At 43.8% G+C, this 20439-nt stretch overlaps 1 protein-coding gene across 1 annotated transcript; it reads right to left on the bottom strand.

The window, feature by feature from the left end:
* Positions 1-4804: 4804 nt before the first annotated feature.
* On the bottom strand, positions 4805-6216 carry LOC116828578 (olfactory receptor 14A16-like). Its single transcript, XM_075060758.1, has 2 exons — positions 6196-6216; positions 4805-5865 (listed from the first exon to the last, which is right to left on the bottom strand). Exons 1-2 carry the CDS (start codon positions 6214-6216, stop codon positions 4957-4959), a joined length of 930 nt encoding a protein of 309 aa, XP_074916859.1. The 3' UTR covers positions 4805-4956.
* Positions 6217-20439: the final 14223 nt, after the last annotated feature.

Raw genomic sequence — 20439 nt, 5'->3', positions numbered from 1 at the left:
AGTTTTTTTGACCAGCTCTATCAAGCTCAGTTTCAATACACACCACCCATGCAATGTATCGTAGGTCATGAGCATGCAGCTGGCTCGGAACGTGGATGTCTGAGATGATGTGGGCATAAATCGGCCCCTCATTACACTAGTGTGCAACTCCCCTGATAGGCCTCACTCCTACTCTGCAGCAGTGCAGTGGTAGGCCAACAGCTATACCTCATTAATGCAGAAACAGAGTCTAAGTTGCGCTCATATGATGGTCACCATCTTGGCTGACACCTTGTGGTTGAACTAGAGACCTCCAGAGCTAAGGGCTTGAGTCTCTGCAGCTTGAGCTAAACAGCCAGGCTCCCTGGTATGGATATGACAGACTTACAGGCTCTTGGAATTGGGCACAGAGGGAATTTGAAAGGCACACAGACTGGTGGGTGGCATTCGTACGTGTGACACTGTGCAGCCACTTTATCTGAACGGGAGTCACCTCTCTCAGCCACAAGGACAGGACTCACAGACATTTGAACTAATCCAATGCCACTGCCTCTGTTTCAGTTAATTTTCTGTCTGGTTCCTTTCTCCCTTCCCCTCCCACACAGCTACACGCAGTCACTCCGTCTCTCACACTTCCCAATGTACATGTAACCCAGCCTAACACAATGTGCCTCCTCGTCCCCTTCTAGTGGTCAGACCTCGTATAGCAGCTTATGAGTTTGCTATTGTCTGTGCACTTTGTTCTTTAGCACAGTCTACACAGGATGCTAACATATAGTTATGCATAATATTGTACATCCCACAAACACGCACACTACTGCACAGCCCACAAACACACTGCAGCGTCCAGTCCATATACAAACACACAACAATGTTCAACCACCATACACATGCAAAACCACAGAAGTGTAGAGTCTAGATTTACATTAATATAATTAGAATACAGCTCTGAAGGCTTATCTGCAAAGTGAGAGGCAGTCAGTAACTTACAGAACTGTGGTCATCAAGGAAATGGCATTGATAGATTTCAAGGTCAGAAGGAACCACTGTGATCATGTAGTCTGACTTCCTGCAAAACACAGGCCATAGAACTCCGCCAAAAACTCTTTTTTATCTAGATCATATTTAAAAAAAAAAATTTAACCTTGATTTAAGAAATTGCCAGTGATGCAAAATCCATCACAAACCTTTGTAAACTGTTCCAATGCTTGATTAACCTCACTATTAAAAAAGTATGCCTCTATCTCCTCACTTCATTAGCAACTTATGGAATTATTTCTCCCACATTTCATCTAGAAAGAAGAACATCCCTCGTTTTTAATCTCTCCCTCTTGAACCACTGGCAATGTACATACATCAGCACTCAGCAATATAAACAGGTAAGAATACAAAATCCACTTATATGCTAATATTTTTGTACCGGTGAAGAATCAATCTCATCAATCCCATCTTTACTGAATGTAGTTCATATTTTTGTAAAAATCTCTAGTTTTTGCAAAAACTAGAATAAATCATAGGCAATGGATATATCCAAAGACCAGATTCTTCTCAGTGTCGGCATTTTCCATTTCAAATATGTAACAAAATAACTTATTTCATTGTTAAAATTTGTCCTAATCTTCCCAAAATTGTTTCTATAAATGTGGACTATATATTAAAGAAATTTCCAAGTTTATAGAGAGATGGCATCTCCTCCCTCTATCCTTGCTGGGTAGAATAGAAATATCCAAAACAAATATCTTGCCAACAATTACTTATATCATTAACTTATTGTCTTTCAAGGTCTCTCTCTTTCTCTTTGCTTGAATAAATAGGCTTACCACGCAATTTAGATGAGATAAAAACCAGTCTTATTTATCACAGACGATCCTTAAAAAATCCTGGGCAACTGGAGGTATGGGGTTTCCAGATTTGTATCTATATTACCTAGCATTTCAAATGCATCCTATTGTAAGCTGGTTCTCCTCCAGTACCTCTGTATACAGACCAGCCTACTCTGAGATCAGAAAAAGCTTAGCCATGCCATTTGGGTCCCTCACTTCTCTTATATACCTTAGGCTACCCGCACCCTTAGGGAAAAATCCAATCTTTGCTTCTACATGGGGCATCCTACAACTCATTAAGATGATTGTAGCATCTGATCTTACTAATTCTCTTTTTGTACCATTATGGGATACTCCGTGCCTCAGGATCAAGGTCAATTCCACACTTAAGACAATTTGGCTAGAAAAAGGATCAACAAAAATTGAAGATATAATAAAAAATGATAGACTGGCCTTCGATTACAAGTGTAACAAATATCAGCTACTGCTGTCTCACAGTTCTTTCCTTCAGTGGCTATGATGAAGGATTCATGCAAGGATCGGGGACAATCGGTCTGTTTCAATTCTTTCACCTCTAGAAGAACACGTTAAGAAACATGGGGAAAAAAGTCAATTTGTAGGAATTACTTATGGGTATGTAGTGGGGCAGCTGCCCCACTCCCCAAGAGCGTGGGCTGCAGCAGGTCAGTGCGCCTGCGCAGATGGGCAACCACTTAGAGAAGAGCTTATTGGGAGCAAATCGGGGCCCAGATTGGAGACAGCTAATCAGGGCCAGGCTCAGCCCTATAAAAGGCTGCTCAGGGAGAGGAGAGTCAGTCTGTCCCAGGACTTCAACAGAGGAAGGCCAGTCTCCAGAGCTGGGAGACTAGCACTGTGGACAGCACAGTGCTGGTCTGGCTTGGGGAGCAGAAGGGAACTCTAGCTCATAGCCTGGCAGGCTGTAGGCCCTGAATGGAAGGGCCTAGCGGGTGCAAGGGGCATAAAGGAAGTGACTCATGGAAGTGGACAGATGAGGGGAGAGAAGGAGGACAGCGAGGCTGTTGCCAGAGGGTCCCTGGGGTGGGACCCAGAGTAGACGGCAGGCCTTGGTCCTCCCCTTCCCCCTTTCAGTACACTCAGCCATCGGTCGTGGGGAGCAGCCATCACAGACTACACCAGATACCTGATAGGAGCGATTAAACGTTGTGGGTGTATGGTTGGACATGGTGGCTGGGGTGCAGAGACACTGCTAATCAACCCCCCCACCCCCAGGAAGAGGGTGTGGATGGACTAAGGGTCACTGCCAGAGGGCAGAGGTCCTGAAGATGATGCCGCGAGCTGGTGAGCGACGTGGGCTCTGACGCTAACCAAGGGGGAGACATCAGGCAGGACACTCCAGGAGAGGGCGCTCCACTGGACTGAGCTAATTCCCGGACACAACCAGTAGGAGACGCTGCGGTGGTAAGACCAACCCTGCCACAGGGTGGCTTAATGTTTTGCATTACCCTCTAAATTGCAGTCTTGAAGAAAAATGGGAAAAAGAACTTAGCCTTGTCATCACAACAGAAGCCTGGGAGGATATCTGGCTTAATGTGAAAGATACTTCAAGTTTTTTATCCTTGTGATTCTTCCAGAACAAGATAGTAAACAGATAATTCTGGACTCCAGAACATTTGTTTAAGCTGAGATTGGCAACACACAGTGAATGTTGGAGATACAAACAGCCACATGCCAACCTTTCACACATCGTCTCTACTTATCCAACAATGCACGTGTTCTGAACACCATATTCAGTGTTCTCTCAAAAACTGTATTGCTGTCTTTCCTTCTCGAAGTTTGTGTATTTTAGGTGTGCTGGATGTGTTGGTATTACCAGTTAACATTAAGAAATGGATTTTGGTAACTATTTTAGTGTCCAAAAGAGTTATTTTGAGAAAGCAGAAATCTGCAATTTCTCCATCATACACAGACTACCCTGGTGAGATCTTTACAACTGCATTAATGGAAATAAATGACTCATTTAATATTTATCTATTTAGTCACTTTAATAATTGATGCATGATCTCTATGAGCTAAGGGGTTTGGTTTTGTTTTGTTCTGTTTTTTTCCGGGTTTTACAAATAATGAATATTGAATTTTGTTATATATATTGTATTTCCATCTTGTGCATGTATTTGTATATTTTGCTTTGTTACATGCTTATGTTTTATGCAAAAACAATAACAATCAAGTTAAAAATTGTATGCCTTATTTCCAGTCTGAATTTGTCTTCGACTTCCAACCATTGGATCCTGGTTCAACCCTCTCAGCTAGACTGAAGAGCTCATTTGCCAATATTTATTCTGTCTGTGTGTACTTGTAGCCTGTGATCAAGTCACCTCTTAAGCATCTCTTTGTTAAGCTAAATAGATCGAGCTCCTTGATATTAAAATGTGGATGTTAGAGCCACAGCTTGTGTCAACTGGTATTGGACTCATGATCCCAGTCCCAACCTGCTGTAAATGGATGTAGTTCCACTGAAGTCAAGAGGCCAGATCTCCAGGTAGTGTAAATTGGTTAACCTTTATCAAAGTTAATGGTACTATACTGGTTTGCAGGGATCAGAGACATATACCAGATCTACACCAGTCTAACTCCATTGACACCACTCCTGACTTATGCACATAAGGGAAAGAAGCTCTGTGTTTTTAAGTGACCCTGAAACGGGTACAAGTGGCAAACCAGTTTATTAATGGAAATATACCCATCTCCTAGAACTGGAAAGGACCCTGAAGAGTCATTGAGTTGAGCCCCCTGCCTTCACTAACAGGACTAAGTACTGATTGCACCCCAGATTCCTAAGTGGCCCTCCCAAGGCTTCGGCTCACAACCCTGCATTTAGCAGGCCAATGCTCAAAGCACTGAGCTATCCCTCCTCCCAGGCATTGCTTTGCTACAGCATGAAAGCCCAATTCTTCCCTCCCACAAAATTCACACCAGTTTAACTTATTATTAAGCAAGAACTTCTGCGGGTGTAAATCAGTCCAAGTGCGTTAACATCCGTGGAGTTAATTTGGATTTGAATTGGTGCAGCCAAGAATACAAACTGGACCTTCTGTGTATAACTTGTGTTGTCATGGAAATAACTGACATGGATCAGGAGAAACAAAGCAAAAGGATATTTACAGACAGACAATTAATTCTTGGTGAATAACGTCCACCCAGTCAGTCTCCTCAACGCAGCTTTGATGTCCTTGTTCCTCATGCTATAGATAACTGGATTCATCACTGGTGGTAACATGGAGTAGAGAATAGCCACCATGAGATCCAGACCCGATGTAGAACTAGAGATGGGTTTCAGGTAGGCAAAGATGCAAATGAAAACAAGTAAAGAGACCACAATGAGGTGAGGAAGACAGGTGGAGAAGGCTTTATGGCGTCCTTGCTCAGAAGGGATTCTCAGCACTGTTTTGAAGATCTGAACATAAGAAAAAGTTATTAAAACAAAGCAGCTTAAGCCTAAGCATACACTAAAGATAAGAACTTGAACTTCACTGAGATGTGATTCAGAGCAGGTGAGCTTTAGTAGCTTGGGGATTTCACAGAAGAACTGATCCACCATGTTGCCTCCACAGAAGGTTATCATAAATGTGTTCCCCGTGTGCAGTGCAGAATTGAGGCTACCACAGATCCAGGCACTGGCTGCCATTTGGACACAAGCTCTCCTGTTCATCACTCTGTCATAGTGCAGTGGTTGGCAGATAGCAACATATCGGTCATATGCCATAACAGTGAGAAGGAAAAAATTTGCTCCTAACAAGAAGACAAAGAAAAAAACCTGGGTGACACATCCAGCATAGGAGATTGACCTAGTGTGGGTTAGGGAGTTAGCCATTGATTTGGGAATGTTGACAGAGATGGAACCAAGGTCTACGAAAGACAGATTCATCAGGAAGAAGTACATGGGAGTGTGAAGATGGTGGTCAAGTGCTATGGCTGTGATGATAAGAAGATTCTCCACCAGTGCTGCCAGGTAAATGACTAAGAAAAGTATGAAGTATAAAATCTGCACCTCTGGAACATCAGAGAATCCCAGGAGAAGAAACTAATGCAGAAGGACTAATGATTTCTGGAACACTGACATTTAGGGTCAACCAATGCATACCCCTGTCAAAGTCATTAGTGTGCACAAAGTTATTATCTGGCATTTGGGTACTGATTGATGTTATTCCAGGTGGGTTGATAGCACTACCTCTTATTAATATTCCCATTACAAGGTCCTATTTTCTGTTGCTTATAACTCTACCAAACTTCAATCATTGGGGCTGATATTTTCTATGCCAGATGTCTGCCTCAAAACAGTTGAGACATTTCCAAGAATGAACCAAGGAAAAATATATTGTTTTGCTCATGTTAAACTCTAATGAGACTATGCTTTGGAGCAGGGATTTGTCATTTGGCATGAGGAATAATTTTATAAAATAAAATATTTTTTCTTAAAAATATAAACTAAAATAAAAATAATCTAAAACAACATAAAATATAGTCAACATTGAAACAAAATGCTTCAGTTTTATTGAAATGTAACATTCTAATTGACCCCCAAAATTTTAAAAAAATCATTTCATGGGAAATTTTGAAATTCAATTTTTAATTACAATTTGGAATGAAAATACATTTTGAACGCAAAGTCTATCCCATGAAATGCACTTGCTGGTTCTTGCGCAGACCTGTCACGAAACACTCAGATATTATAGTGATCAGCCCTGTAGAAAATTCTAAGATAAAATGGATTTTTTTGTCTTCAGAGTAGGGTAGAGCAGTGTGCAGTGAATAAGTCTTGAGGGTACACGGTGAAGAATGAGTAAAAAACAAAGTACTGAATAGTTGCTCACTAAGTCCATCCTGTGACTGAATGAGCCAGGGGTCCAGTGGAAAAAGCAATATGTGATTGTGCAATTAAAGACTGCATTATAATTCATTGAAGATAAACCAAACTAGGTCTAATTGGTGGAGAATATAATGAGCGGATGGGCTAGTCCGCCCATCACCCCTCTTTGTGGTCCTTAATATGATCGGGGGAGTGTCAAACAGGGAAGCAGACTCCTGTGAGATTCTCAAGTAAAAACTCAACAGGCTTCCCCTTCATTCTGGAGACTCTGTCCTTTACTCATGAGCCCTGAGGATCATCGATTCATCATCTGCCCAGACCATAGGTCACCATTGTGCATGCCTGGACATCACTGCTGGACCACTGAGGACCACAGACTGATACATGTGAAATCCTGCTCTGGTTTCCGTTCCCTTTTCACTCCCAATTTTTCCTCCCTGTTGGCTTTTCACTTGATTCTGAGACCAACTGCACCATACAGCATGAGCTATGTCCAAACTGAAATAAGACTGAAAATCTGAAAAAATACATATTGTCCATTTACAACCATTTACAAGTTTTTCAGTAAAAGGCACCTCTGGAAGCCCCATATATATTCCATTGCAACAGCAGACTTTCTGTGCCGGTGCGTGTGAATTCCTCCCAGCTCTTCTCTCCTCCAACTCCAGACTCCTTTCAGTTACCTATCTATCTAATCTATCTATCTAATCTATATACCATTGTATTAGAGGAAACTGTTCTCTCCTCACACTGAGGCTGACCTTCTGGAAAAATACTAAGACCTGTTGCTCTCTGCAGACGAGCTGTGCATGGCTAGCTCTGGTGCTTTTAGAAGGATATTTATCCATGCCTATTCTTAAGGGCTTTCAGGCCCTCACTGCCTGGAGCCCTGCACAGCACAAGATCAGAGGCCCAGAGGTCAACGTTACTTTCTGTCTGTATTGTACTTTCATAAATGTTCTCATAAACTGAAGTGACTGCAGTTACAGAGAGGCAGAGAGGGAGTAGTGTATGGAGCAATGGTGGGAGGGATAGTTCAGTGGTTTGAGCATTGACCTGCTAAACTCAGGGTTGTGAGCTCAATCGTTGAGGGAGCCATTTGGGGAAGTAGGGTGAAAATCTGGGAATTGGTCCTGTTTTGAACATGGGGTTGGACTAGATGACTTCCTGAGTTCCCTTCCAACCCTGATATTCTATGACTGTGATTCAAGGGCTAGGGGCACAGACGGTACGTCAGGAACCGGCATCTAGTTTCTGTCGTGACCTAGCAACCAGCCATTTCTCGTCTCTGTGACTCAGTTTCCCCTCTCTTCCATTGTGTGTTGGGATTATATAGTCTATGTGACAGAGGTTGTCTCTCAGGGACGTCTACACTGCACGAATTATTCGAATTAGCTTAAACCGATATTACAAAACAGATCTAATAAAATCGTTAGCGCGTCCACAAGTGGGATCCTGAAATCGATTGTTTGCGTCCATGGTCCAAAGCTACGATCGATTTCAGGAGCAGTGCACTGTGGGTAGCTGTTCCTCAGCTATCCCATAGTTCCCACTTCCGTGTTGAGAGCACAGTGCCTGATGGGGCAGAAAACATTGCCCCGGTGGTGCTGGGTACAGCTCACCCCTCCTTTGTGAAGGACACAGACAACCCTTTGGCGCCTTTTTCGCAGAGTGCATTGAGCAAACGCCATAGCACAGCAATCTTTCCTTTTTTTCACGTGTGGTGGGGGAAATAAACTGAGGAGCTGTTCTGAACCACGCCAGACACTGTGTTTGAACCTACAGACATTGGGAGCTCAGCCAAGAATGCAAATAATTTCCAGAGACTGCTGTGGACTGTGGGATAGCTGGAGTCCTCAGCCCCCTCCCTCCCTTCATGAGCATCCATTTGAGTCTCTGGCTTCCCGTTACGCTTGTCACGCAGCGCTGTGTATCCTGGAGTTTTTTATTCAAACGCTTTTGGCATTTCGGTTCTGTAATGGAGCTGGATACAACAGATTTGTCTCCCATAACAGCGATCAGACCTAGTATCTCCCGTACGGTCTATGCTGGAGCTCTTTTTCGATTTCAGACTGCATCGCCAGCCGTGCTGATCACAGCTCCACGGCGGCAAGCAGGAAAATGTAATTCAAAAGTTCGCGGGCTTTTCCTGTTTACCTCCCGCTGCATCCGAGTTCAGATTGCTGTCCAGACAGTCAGTGCTGCACTCTGGGATGCCGCCCGGAGGCAATAACGTCGATTTCCGTCCACACGAACCCTAATTCAAGTTATCGCTATCGAATTTAGTGCTACTCCTCTCGTTTGGGAGGAGTTCCGATCGATTTAGAGCGTTTAACTCGATATTAATGACAACGTCATGTGAACGGACAGCGTTAAATCGGTATATCGGCCATTAAACTATTTAAAGTCGCAGTGTAGACTGGCCTCACTATGTGCTTGTGCAGCATCTAAGAGACTGAGGCCTCTAGGTGTCAGGGTAATACAAGAAATCTCCCTCTCTCCAAGTGAAATGATTCTGTATGTCTAAGCCCATACATTTTTGACGCTCAATGTGTCTATGTCCCCTCTGCCCCTCCCCCCACTCTATGGGAGGGAAATCAATAACAAGTAATTTCATAACATGCTCATAGTCACAGTCAGACAGGGCTTATACCAAAAATATATTAAGTTGGGAATTTCTAAGGGGCTTGTGTGTTGAGATTCCTGCATTCTTCTGCCAGTGATCTGCTGGGTGAATTTAAGCAAGTCCCTTCAGCTCAGGGTCTTTGTTTCCCTTCCCACTCTTGGCATGTCGTATCTGTTTAGACTGTGAGGTCTTTGCATCTTACCCGGCACAGTGGGAGCCAGATCTCAGGGCCAACTATCACACACATTTTTATTATTATTATCACTGAGTATTACATCATGGGAATATACTAGTAATTATTATTGTTAGGGGGCTTATTCCTTCACCCTGTCATTGCCCTGGTCCTTCTCGCATGAACAGAGAGAAACAATACCGACGTTCAAAGGCACAAACAATTCAATGTTTATTGGAGTGAACTTCCAGCTAGCATGATTCCAGTTTCCTTCCTTAGTGTCCCTCTTCCCAGCTCTGACATTAGAGTTTTGTCTGTGTCCCTGTTTCTCTTCCCATCCCCTGTTCCCATTTCCCCCTTTAGCAAAACATGATCCTAATTCCCATATCCCCAGTCCCTGTTTCCATTTCTCCCCCCTGCCCCTTTACTTCCTGATTGACTGCAGACTATATTGTAAAACCTGAGTTTTGCTTAGCTATACCTTAACCAATCATTTTACTGAAATTTAACTAACCAATCCTAGCATACTGTAACATGATTATTTAACCAGTTATACCCCACCACTTTAATTGGTTTACACCCAACAAAATTAATTATACAACAGACAGAAACAATCACAGAACCAGAAAGAGACCATGCAAATAAACAAACAAAAAAAAACAGAAGTGACGATTTCACAACTACACCTATACAGACATAAGGGTTTTCCAGCTGTGTCTATTGATAAGTGAGTTCTTCCCAGACAGGATTCTATCAAACTAAGTTTCCTTCTACATTTTCTAGGCTCTCCCTTTCTCTGGAGGTGATAGGAATATCAGGACAGGATTGGATTCCTAATAGCCTAATAGCACCTTATTTCAATGTGACTAGTTTGGAATGTGAGGATGTGACCCTACACTTCCCAGCTTATGGCTGCCCCTGCTGCTTAGCTGAAGAACCAGGCCTCAGACTGTCACAGTACAAGAAGGCCATTACACAGACAGACAGTATTTTTTTTTATTCTTTCTTTTATACCTTTATAACTAGCTAAGTCGTAAGAATACACCTAAATACTTTAAGTATAGGCCTTTGCAGGCAGGTCTGAATATCCATATCCTAACAATTATTAATTATTATTAGTAGTAGTTTTATTTTGTTTTGTTTCATAGACTCATAGATTCCAAGGCTAGAAGGGAGCATCTAGTCAGACATCCTATATAACAAAGGATCTTAAGCAAAGTAAGCAGTCATAGGATAAGAAGGAAGGTCCTCTTATGGATCAGTAATTGGTTAAAAGATAGGAAACTAAGGGTAGGAATAACCAGTCAGTTTTCAAAGTGGAGAGAGGTAAATAGTGGGATCCATAAAGGATCTGTACAGGGAACAGTGCTGTTCAACCTATTCATAAATGATCTGGAAAAAGGGGTAAGCAGTAATGTGGCAAAGTTTGCAGATGATACAAAATTACTCAGGATAGTTAAGTCCAAACCTGACTGTGAGGAGTTACAAAGGGATCTCACTGAACTTGGTGACTGGGCAACAAAAGTGCAGATAAAATGCAGTGTTGATAAATGCAAAGTAATGCACACTGGAAAATATAATCCCAGCTATACATAAAAAAGAGTGAGGTCTAAATTCACTGTTACCACTCGGGAAAGCGATCTTGGAGTCATTGTGGATAGCTCCCTGAAAACATCCACACAATCTGCAGTGGCATTAAAATAAACAAACAAACAAAACCCTAACAGGAACCATTGGAAAGGGGTAGATAATAAGACAATAAATATCATAAAGCCATTATATAAATCCATGGTAGGCCCACATCTTGAATACTGTGAGCAGTTCTGGTCACCTCATCTCAAAAGAGATCTATTAGAATTGGAAAAGGTACAGAGAAGGGCAATGAAAATCATGACTGTTGTGGAGAAAGTGAATAAGGAAATTTTATTTACCCCTTCACATAACACAAGACGTAGGGGGTCACTTGATGAAATTAATAGGCTGCTGGTTTAAAACAAAGAAAAGGAAGTACTTTTAAACACAGTGCAAAGTCACCCTGTGGAATGATTGCCATGGGATGTTGTGAAGACCAAAAGTATAACTGGATTGGAAAAAAGACTAAGATACGTTCATGGAGTATAGGGCCATCAATGGCTGTTAGCCCAGAGGGTCAGGGATGCAACCCCATGATCCAGGTGTCTCTAAACCTCTGACTGCCAGAAGCTGTGACAGGACAACAGGGAATGGCTCTCTCATAATTGCCCTGTTCTGCTCATTCTCTCTGAAGCATCTGGCACTGGCTACTGTCAGCACCCTGAGCTATATGGATCATTGGTCTGACCCAGTATTGCCTTGCTTATGTTTTCACAGACAAGTTCGATCATAGGATGTGGGGGTCAGACTGTGTCGTATTTCCCTGGAAAGTGGGAATCAGGACATGTTTCCATTGTAGTATTTTAGAGCTGTACCCGAGTTTTAGTCTATTCCCTGCCAGAACTGAGGGACCATCTTTGCTAGGTCTGATGGGTTTGGGTTGCAATTTGTCCCACTTTTTAATGTATTTGATAAGCAACATCTTGGGCCAGATCCTCAGATGGTGTAAGCTGATGCAGCTCCATTGACTTCAAGAGTGCTAAGTTAATTGACACTAATGTGATAACACACCTGATAGGTGTCTGAGACGAGGCACAGTGGCAATTCCTAGTCAATAGAAGTTACAAGGTATGTGTTCCTTTGACATTCCCATCAAGAGATATTACTGAGAGTGGGGGAATCGGGGTGTCAGGGTCTCTTTCCCAATTTGAACCTTAGCATCTAAAAAGTGGGGACCTCTAAACTTAATTCCTAGTTTGCATCTTATAGCGCTGCCACCAACTGGAGATTTCAGTGTCTAGTGCACTCCTTGTTCCCCCAAAACCTTTCCTGGGGAGACCAAGACCCAAACCCCCTGGGTCTTTAAACAAGGGGAAATGGACCATCCCCCCTACCTTCTTCCTCCCAGACTTTCCCCTCCCTGGATTACCCTGAAAGATACTGTGATTCAAACTCCTTGAAACTTAAAACAGAGAGGAAATTCACCTTCCCCCACCTCTCTCCCCCTCCCAGACTCACCCTGAGAGAGAGACACTGATCCCAATTCCTTGGATCCTTACACAGAGAGAAATTAACCTTTCCCTCCCCCTTCCCCCTCCCTGATTCTTCCTGAGAAGTACATGGATCCACACTCATTGGATCCTAAAACAGAGAGGAATCAAGCTTTTCCTGCCCCTTCTCTCCTTTCCCCCACTAATCCCTGGTGAGTTCAGACCCACTCCCCTTGGGTCTTACCCAAGAATAAAAAAATCAATCAGGTTCTTAGAAAGAAAAGCTTTTAATTAAAGAAAGAAAAAAGTAAAAATTATCTCTGTAAAATCAGGATGGAAAAATGTTTAGAGGGTCTCAGCTTCACCTAGACCAGAGGGACTCCCCCTCCCAGCCTAAGTACAAGTCACAGCACACAAAGGTGAGATATCCTTCCAGCAAAATACACATTTGCAAATAAAGAAAACAAATAAATCTAATCCGCTTTCTATCTATTACTTACTCTCTGGAACCTGAGAGCCTGTTTCAGTGAGATTGGAGAGATCTGGTTACATGTCTGGCTTCTTTTAATCCCAAGAGAGAACAAAGAACAGAACAAAACAGCACAAAACAAAGACTTCCCTCCACCCAGATTTGAAAGTATCTTGTCTCCCTATTGGTCCTCTGGTCAGGTGTCAGCCAGGTTCACTGAGCTTGTTAACCCTTTACAAGTAAAAGAGACATTAACCCTTAACCATCTGTTTATGACATGGGATCCTTCTTTCTGTCACTCTGATCCTGACCAGTACCTTTGTCCTTCCCTCCATTAGCAAAACGCAATGTGCTGAGGAAGAAAATGTCCATCTAACCCACCATGACCAAGTTCCTTCTCTGATGTTTAGGAGATGCAAATTTTACACGTCCTGGTGTTTCTAGTGCTTTATCTAGTGTCCTGGATGAGGACCCTTCTAATCATCATAGTCAAAGCCCTTGACCACCATCTTCGCACCCTCATGTACTTTTCCTAATGAATTTGTCCGTCTTCTTCTTCTCTGTCAGTATCCCCAAATCCTCAGCCAGCTCCGTCTTAAACATTAGATTGATTTCTTACTCTGCATGTGTCACCCTAGACTCTCTCTTCATGTTCTTCACTTCAGCAGCTATAACATTATTCCCCATCATGGTGTATGACGAATACATTACCATCTGCCAAACACTGCTCTATGAGAGAGTAGTGAACAGGGCAGCCGGTGTCCAAATGGCAGCCAGTGCCTGTACAAGTGGAATTCTCAATTCTGCTCTGCACACCGGTAACACACTTCAGTTAACCTTCCATGAAGGGAACCTGGTGGCTCAGTTCTTCTGTGAAATTCCCCAACTACTCAAGCTCGCCTGCTCTGACTCACATCTCAGTGAAGCTGGGATTCTTGCATTTGGTGCATACTTAGCCTGGAGTTGCTGTTGTTGTTTTTTTTAATAACTGTGTGACAAGATGTTCACTGTTAATATGGTGTGTCCTGCACTTTTCTTGGTGTGTATGCGGAGCTAAGATGCCACCCCTTGTCCCTACTCTTGGGGCACCGAGGTCCCTGCTAGTGGCCTGAGAAGGTGGTAGAGGAGGGAAGAGGGGAAAGGGTCTCGGATTGCTCCTTGCTCTGAGTCTGAGCCCCTCTCTTCAGCCTTGGGTGGGGTAGCCCTCTGTCCTTAGATGCTGGGGGGAGGGAGTGTCCCTCCCCTGCTGGAGCAGGGTCTCCCTGGATTTTCTAGTTCTCTGGTTTTTCAAAACACACCTCCAAGCTCCAGTCCTCTCTTCCTCCTCCTCCCTGACTGCCTGAAGCAATTAACCTGTAACAACACTCCCTAGTCTACAGGAAATCATGCCTTAATTAGTCCAGGGCTTATGTATTTCCCCTCTAGCACTGTCCCACTGCTCCCTGGCCCTCCTGTATCACATGTATCATTATGTTCAAATCTTCAAAACATGCTGAGAATCCCCTCTGAGCAGGGCAAGTATAAAGCCTTCTCCACCTGCCTCCCTCACCGCAGTGTGGTCTCTTTGTTTATTTGCCCTGACACCTTTGCCTACCTGAAAACCAACCTCCAGCTCTCTATTGGGTCTGGATCTCATGGTGCCTAGTCTCTATTCCGTGGTGCCTCCAATTATGAATCGGATCACCTACAGCATAATGAACAAGGAGAACAAAGCTGCTTTGTGGAAAATCATAGCATTGGAAGGGACCTCAGAAGGTCAGCTAGTCCAACACCCTGCTCAAAGCAGGACCAATCCCCAGACAAATTTTTGACCCAAGTCCCTTCCTCAAGGACTGAATTTGCAACCCTGGGTTTAATAGGCCAATGCTCAAACCACTGAGCTATCCCTCTCCTCAGTCCAAATGATTGGATCAAGATGGAGCCAAGGTCTAGGATGGACAGATTCATCAGGAAGACGTACCCAGGAGCATTAGTGCTGTGGAGAGTTGATAAGGCTGCTTGGTGTTGCTGTTCTTGTAGCTCATATGTCAGTGCATGAGAGGGAATGCAGCTTGATGATTCGGGAGACCTCGATGTTGTTCATAAAGAAAGACCACAGGCTTGATTCCGTAACAAAGGCACTCGGCCTGGTTTATTGTCAGCAAAGCATGTTACTAGTGCCCCACAGGAGCTAGTGGTGCACAAACACATGTATGCCTGTGCCAACGGTACTGGTTCAGCCAGCACACCAGGATGCTGTCCCCTCAGCTAACACAAAGATGCCCCTCTTATGACTTTTCCTTTCATACACGGATACACACAAGTGCCATATTACACTCCAGATGTTGTTAGTTGCCACCCTAATCCTCATACCTGCCAGTCTGAACTAAACAGTCTCATCCATTATCTTGCCATCCCCTCCTTATCTTTACGAGGGATTGGTGTGTTCTTGTACCATCTCTTAGGAATGCATTTATGCAGTTACTTCAGAGGGCTGAGTCTTTTTATACCATTGTCTCCGGTCAGGAATGTGAGTATTTGGTTAGCTGACATCTAGTGTGTTATTATTCTGCCAAGCCCTGGCCTACTTTGGTTCACCCCATCAAGTATGCCGAGGGCTCCAGCAAGGCCAAATACTGTGGTGACACCCTGGATGAACTGTTCATCTACAGCCTGAGGAACAAGAAGGTCCAAGAGGGCCTCAGGAGGAAGCTGTATTTACTCAAGGAGCCACTGGGCACTTGATAGGAATTATATAAGTCAAGGTGAAAAAGGTTCCAAAGCATCTAAGTGACTTAGGAGCCAAAGTCCCATTTTTAAAAGTGTCAAGAATTTTGCTCTATGGCAGTGAGTGGAGGAGGCTCTGCATGTGTGTGTTTGTGTCTGTGTGTCTGTGTGTGTGTGAGAGAAGGTCTTCAGCACCTACATCCAAGATTTGTGAGCCTAAGTCCCAGTTTTAGGTACCACTGTGATCCAGAAAACCCCTGCTTGGCTGCCACCTAACCATGTAGATACTAAACACACTCATTGCCTCAGGGTAAAAGTTCTCCAGCACCAGCATTTCTGCCTCTGGGCATGTGAAGCACTGTCTCACTCAAGGCCCCAGATGCCTAACTCCTGTGTAGGCCTCACAGTGATCCACGAACTGAGGGAAGATAGGTGGAGCAGTGCCAGTCTTGTGTGTTGGGCTGTGGATTACTGGCAGAGTTAGGAACCTTCCTGGTGACTGGACTTGGGCGCAGAATTCCAGAAGAGGGGAGGGGCTTAGGACATGCCCTTCCAGTAAACAATTCCTAGAGTCTAGTTTACACGAGGAGATGTCTGTCAGGTTGGCTTTTGTGGATCCCCTTCTAAGGCACCTGTCTCTCCCCATGCATTGTATAGGGAGCCTGGCACCTCATTCAGGCTTGGGTTGCATTGCTGTTCTAATGATTTTCTATCACCTAAAATTTACATGGTGCAGCACTCTGTATTGCAACATCTAAATGCCTTTGTAGATCTCAGCCTGAGTCCCCATAGAAATGAAGAAATTCCTTAGCTTCCTGCAGACAAGGTGAAATTTTCACAGTTCCTGGACATTTTTATTCCATTATAGGTGGTAAATATGATTCATCACCCCATGTGCCAAGTTCAGGTCATTTTGCGGATCTGTCAGCGGTACTATTTGCTGTCTTGTTCATATTAAGACAATGTTTGCAATAATTATTTTGAGCCATATCTTCAGATATCACTTTATTCTGTCCAAATCCTGAAATGTGACCCACCTGGGCAGACATTTCTGTCCATAAATTTTCAAGCTCTTTTTTTTTCAAATCATGGATGATATGTCAGTAGAAAGATAATCTTGGGGAACCTTCTTTCATTCCTGATGGTACCACCTACATCTCCATGTAGACACAATTATGGGAAGCCCCTCCCTTGTTTATTCAACTTCCTAAAATCCTCCACAAATTACAGCAATTGTGTATATGGAAATATGATACCTGGAAATAATTTTAGGATGGATTAAGGGTTAAACTCTATAAGCCCACACCGAGGACCCAACTCCAGAAGTCATGGCATTGCAGCACAATCTCAGCATTCATTTTTTAAATAAAATTAATTTTCTATTTCTCATGGGATGGAAAGTTTGAAAATATAACCCAAGACTAAGACAATAACCAAGTGTAACCAACAGAGCAACAGCCGTCTGAGTCTTCAGAGAGCCTGAGCCAATTGCTCTGAGAGGGAGAAACTGCCTCAAGTGTGACCAACACAAGAACACCTGCTTGAGTCTGCAGAGAGCCTGAGCCAGTCACAAAATTAACTCCATAAGGTTGAGATGCAGGCCTCTGCTCCCTGACCATGCTCACCCTCAGTGGATGGACTGGGAAATACAGCCCAGTTAATTACAGAAGTGACACCACTTCTCCCCACCTCACTCTCTCCTGGGGTGCCTCTGATGTGGCCTCTCTCCCCCTTAGAGTTGTTCCTTCCCCTGGGTAGGTGTCTCTGCTTTGGCCTGGTCCCCTATCTCTGATCCCTTTCCATCCCTGCTATGTTTCCTATCGGCCCTAGGCTTACTGGCTATATACTCCCCAGCCAGTTTACCAGTTGGGTACACGTCTCACATTTCTGTCTGTTAAACCATGATTTTACAACCTGACAATCTTCAGTGGGTATTGAAATGGAATGGTGATGTTAAGCAATGAGAAACTGAAACACAGGAACAAAAATAAAGCTAGGCATCATGGTACAGGTTTCGGCTAATGTAAACTGCCATAGCTCCATAGCACTATGACCGATTTACACCAGTGGGGTATCTGGCCTCATTGATTCCAAAGGAGCTATGGATGATTTTCCCCAGCTCGGGGATCTACTACATTAAATCCAAAGGAGTGGCACCTATTTGCACCAGAAAGGAATCTGGCCCATTGACTCCAATGGAGTCACATTGATTCGCACCACCTGGGAATCTGACCGTTCATAGTTACTCAATTCTCTGACGTACCTGAAAACAATGTGAATTAAACATTTTTAAAAAATTTCATGTAGTGTTACATCTTCCTCTTCATGAGGCTTTGTGTTAGTGTTGTGTGCAGTCAGAAAAAGATGTGTCATTGCAAAGAAAGAAAGATCCAGCTATTCATCCTAAAGGTCAGATACGTGAAATCTCCAGCACACTCCAAAGTTCTATCTGTAATGGGAATGAATCGTTCCATAACAATTAATAGTTACACTCTTGTAATTAACACCAATGGACAAAGTGCTAAAATCATGCAGGCTGGTAAATAACTTTTGATTTTCGTCTGTTCAGATTCACCACTGACACAATGGATTTGAAACCGTGTAATGGGCCACATCCAGCTGGTGTGAATCAGCATATCTCCATTATTATCAATGGGCAGACCCCTAGTGGGTGCATACAGCCCTAGTTACTATGAACTCAGTTGCACCAATTAACACGAGTTCTTGACCTGGACCTTAGTTTTTCGTGTTTGCTTCTGACTCCCTTAGTGACCTGCTTCAAACTGAGCTGTGGGTCCCTCCAGTGGCTACACCCCAAGAGCTGCAATGCAATGCAGGAGGAAAAAAATACAAACAAACCACAACTCTGCTCCCCCAGAGGTACTTATGTGGTGTTAATGAAGGAACAAGCTATTCCAGGCCAGTTGCGTTTCTAGCTATTATAGGTCACATGTCTGTGCTTCAAATCAGTGTTTTGTTCTGCAGTCCCTCTGGGACACACTCACGGCCTTGGCCCTTCCTTGTTTTTAGCCAAGGGTCCTTCCAGGGATGCTGCCATTGCCTGAGATCCAGGGTGGGTGCTGTTCCCTCTCTGGGGGAGGGGGTTAGGGTCAGCTCGGCAGGTTGTCTCACTGGTTTGCTCCAGAGGTGAGATCAGAGCTGGGCTCAAATCCCTGGAGACCGGATTCAGCTATTTAACCCCTGGGCCAGTACATCCTATGCTGTGACCATGTTTGCCTCCTGCACAAGCCGGGATCAGCTCTAGAGTTGGGTAGGGCTTTCAGTCCCTGATCCGATTTAGTTCGTTGCCTCTCACCCAAGCCTCCCCAAGGAGGGCAGCAGGGAGCGCCCACCTGTGGGGTAGATCCCTGTCTGCTTGTCACTGCAGAGGGAAATCCAGCTAAGGGACATTGAAATGGCTGTTGGATAACACAGTGATGGGTACATGATAGCTACTGACCAAGTAATCCTGACGCTTGAGAATCGAATGCACCACAGGTTGGGACAAATTCCACAAAAACCAGAACAGTAAGTGTCCTTTTTCAATTAAATATGTTTGGAGTTAATACACAGGGGTAATTTAAGAAGCTAAATATGAATTTCCACCTGAAGTCTTAGAATTTTATTACCAGTTTAATCAAATATCTATGGCTGGTAAGATTTTTATTTCCCCCCTGAAAAATTTTGGATTTTCACTGAAAACCTGTTTGTTTGTCTTTTTCAATTTCTGGCAATCAAAAGTTTTCAGCTGAAAACTTGTGACAGAGTTATCTGATACGACATAGAAGTAACTGAACACTGCTACTAGCCTTTAATTACACAGAGATGGAGTCCAGCTGGTATGTGTTGCTATAAATCAATTTGTAAGCAAGTAGCAGGCTGTCTGTGTGGTTTTGGGGTGGGCTCATGGCAGACAACGTGCCACTTAGGAGGCGGGGTGAGTCTATGGCATTTTTCTTTGAAAAGTGGGAATTAGAGTGTGTTGGCTTACTAAGATCTTAGTTTAATGCCCAAGCTGTGAGCCCGCTGTTTATCACAATAGATGAACCGTCTTGGCTAGAATTGTGGGATCTGGTTTGTACTTTGTTCCAGCCTTCATACTGCATTTGATCAAGCCACATCTTGTCCAGATCCCTAGATGGTGTAAACTGATGCAGCTCCATTGACTGTTAGGGAGCTATGCCAATTTACACGTGTGATAACCTACAGGACTAATGGTCTGATCTGAAGAGGGGAAGAGCACTCACCACTCTTAGTCAATGAAAGTGATGGGAGAGCTGTGCATGTCTGACATTCACATCATGAGATATTACTGAGAGGGGAATCAGGGCAATTCTGCCTGTCAGTCTAATCCTGACTAGTGCCCTTCTCCTGCCCTCCACAGGCAGGACACAATGTGCTGAGGAAGAAAATGTCCAACCAAACCACCATGACTGATTTCCTTCTCCTGGGTTTCTCTGATGTTTGGGAGCTGCAGATTTTACACTTCGTGGTGTTTCTGGTGCTTTACTTGGCAGTTCTGGTGGGGAACCTTCTCATCATCACATCTGTAACACTCAACCACCACCTTCACACCCCCATATACTTCTTCCTGATGAATCTGTCCATCCTAGATATCGGCTCCATCTCTGTCACCATCCCCAAATCCATGGCCAGCTCCCTCACAAACACCAGGTCAATTTCCTATGCTGGATGCATTGCCCAACTTTTTCTCTTTGTACTCTTTGTTGCAACCAGTGTTGCTGTACTCACT

The sequence above is a fragment of the Chelonoidis abingdonii genome, chromosome 25 (genome assembly GCF_003597395.2).
Source record: "Chelonoidis abingdonii isolate Lonesome George chromosome 25, CheloAbing_2.0, whole genome shotgun sequence".
Taxonomy (NCBI): Eukaryota; Metazoa; Chordata; order Testudines; family Testudinidae; genus Chelonoidis; species Chelonoidis abingdonii.
This window is presented reverse-complemented; position numbering and strand designations above follow the sequence as displayed.

Bases quoted from the DNA above. Each gene is read 5' to 3' on its own strand.
- LOC116828578 (XM_075060758.1), bottom strand. From the start codon at position 6,216: ATGACAAATCCCTGCTCCAAA. The intron at 5,866-6,195 runs GCATAGTCTCAT...CTTCTGCATTAG, and splicing joins TGACAAATCCCTGCTCCAAA to TTTCTTCTCCTGGGATTCTC.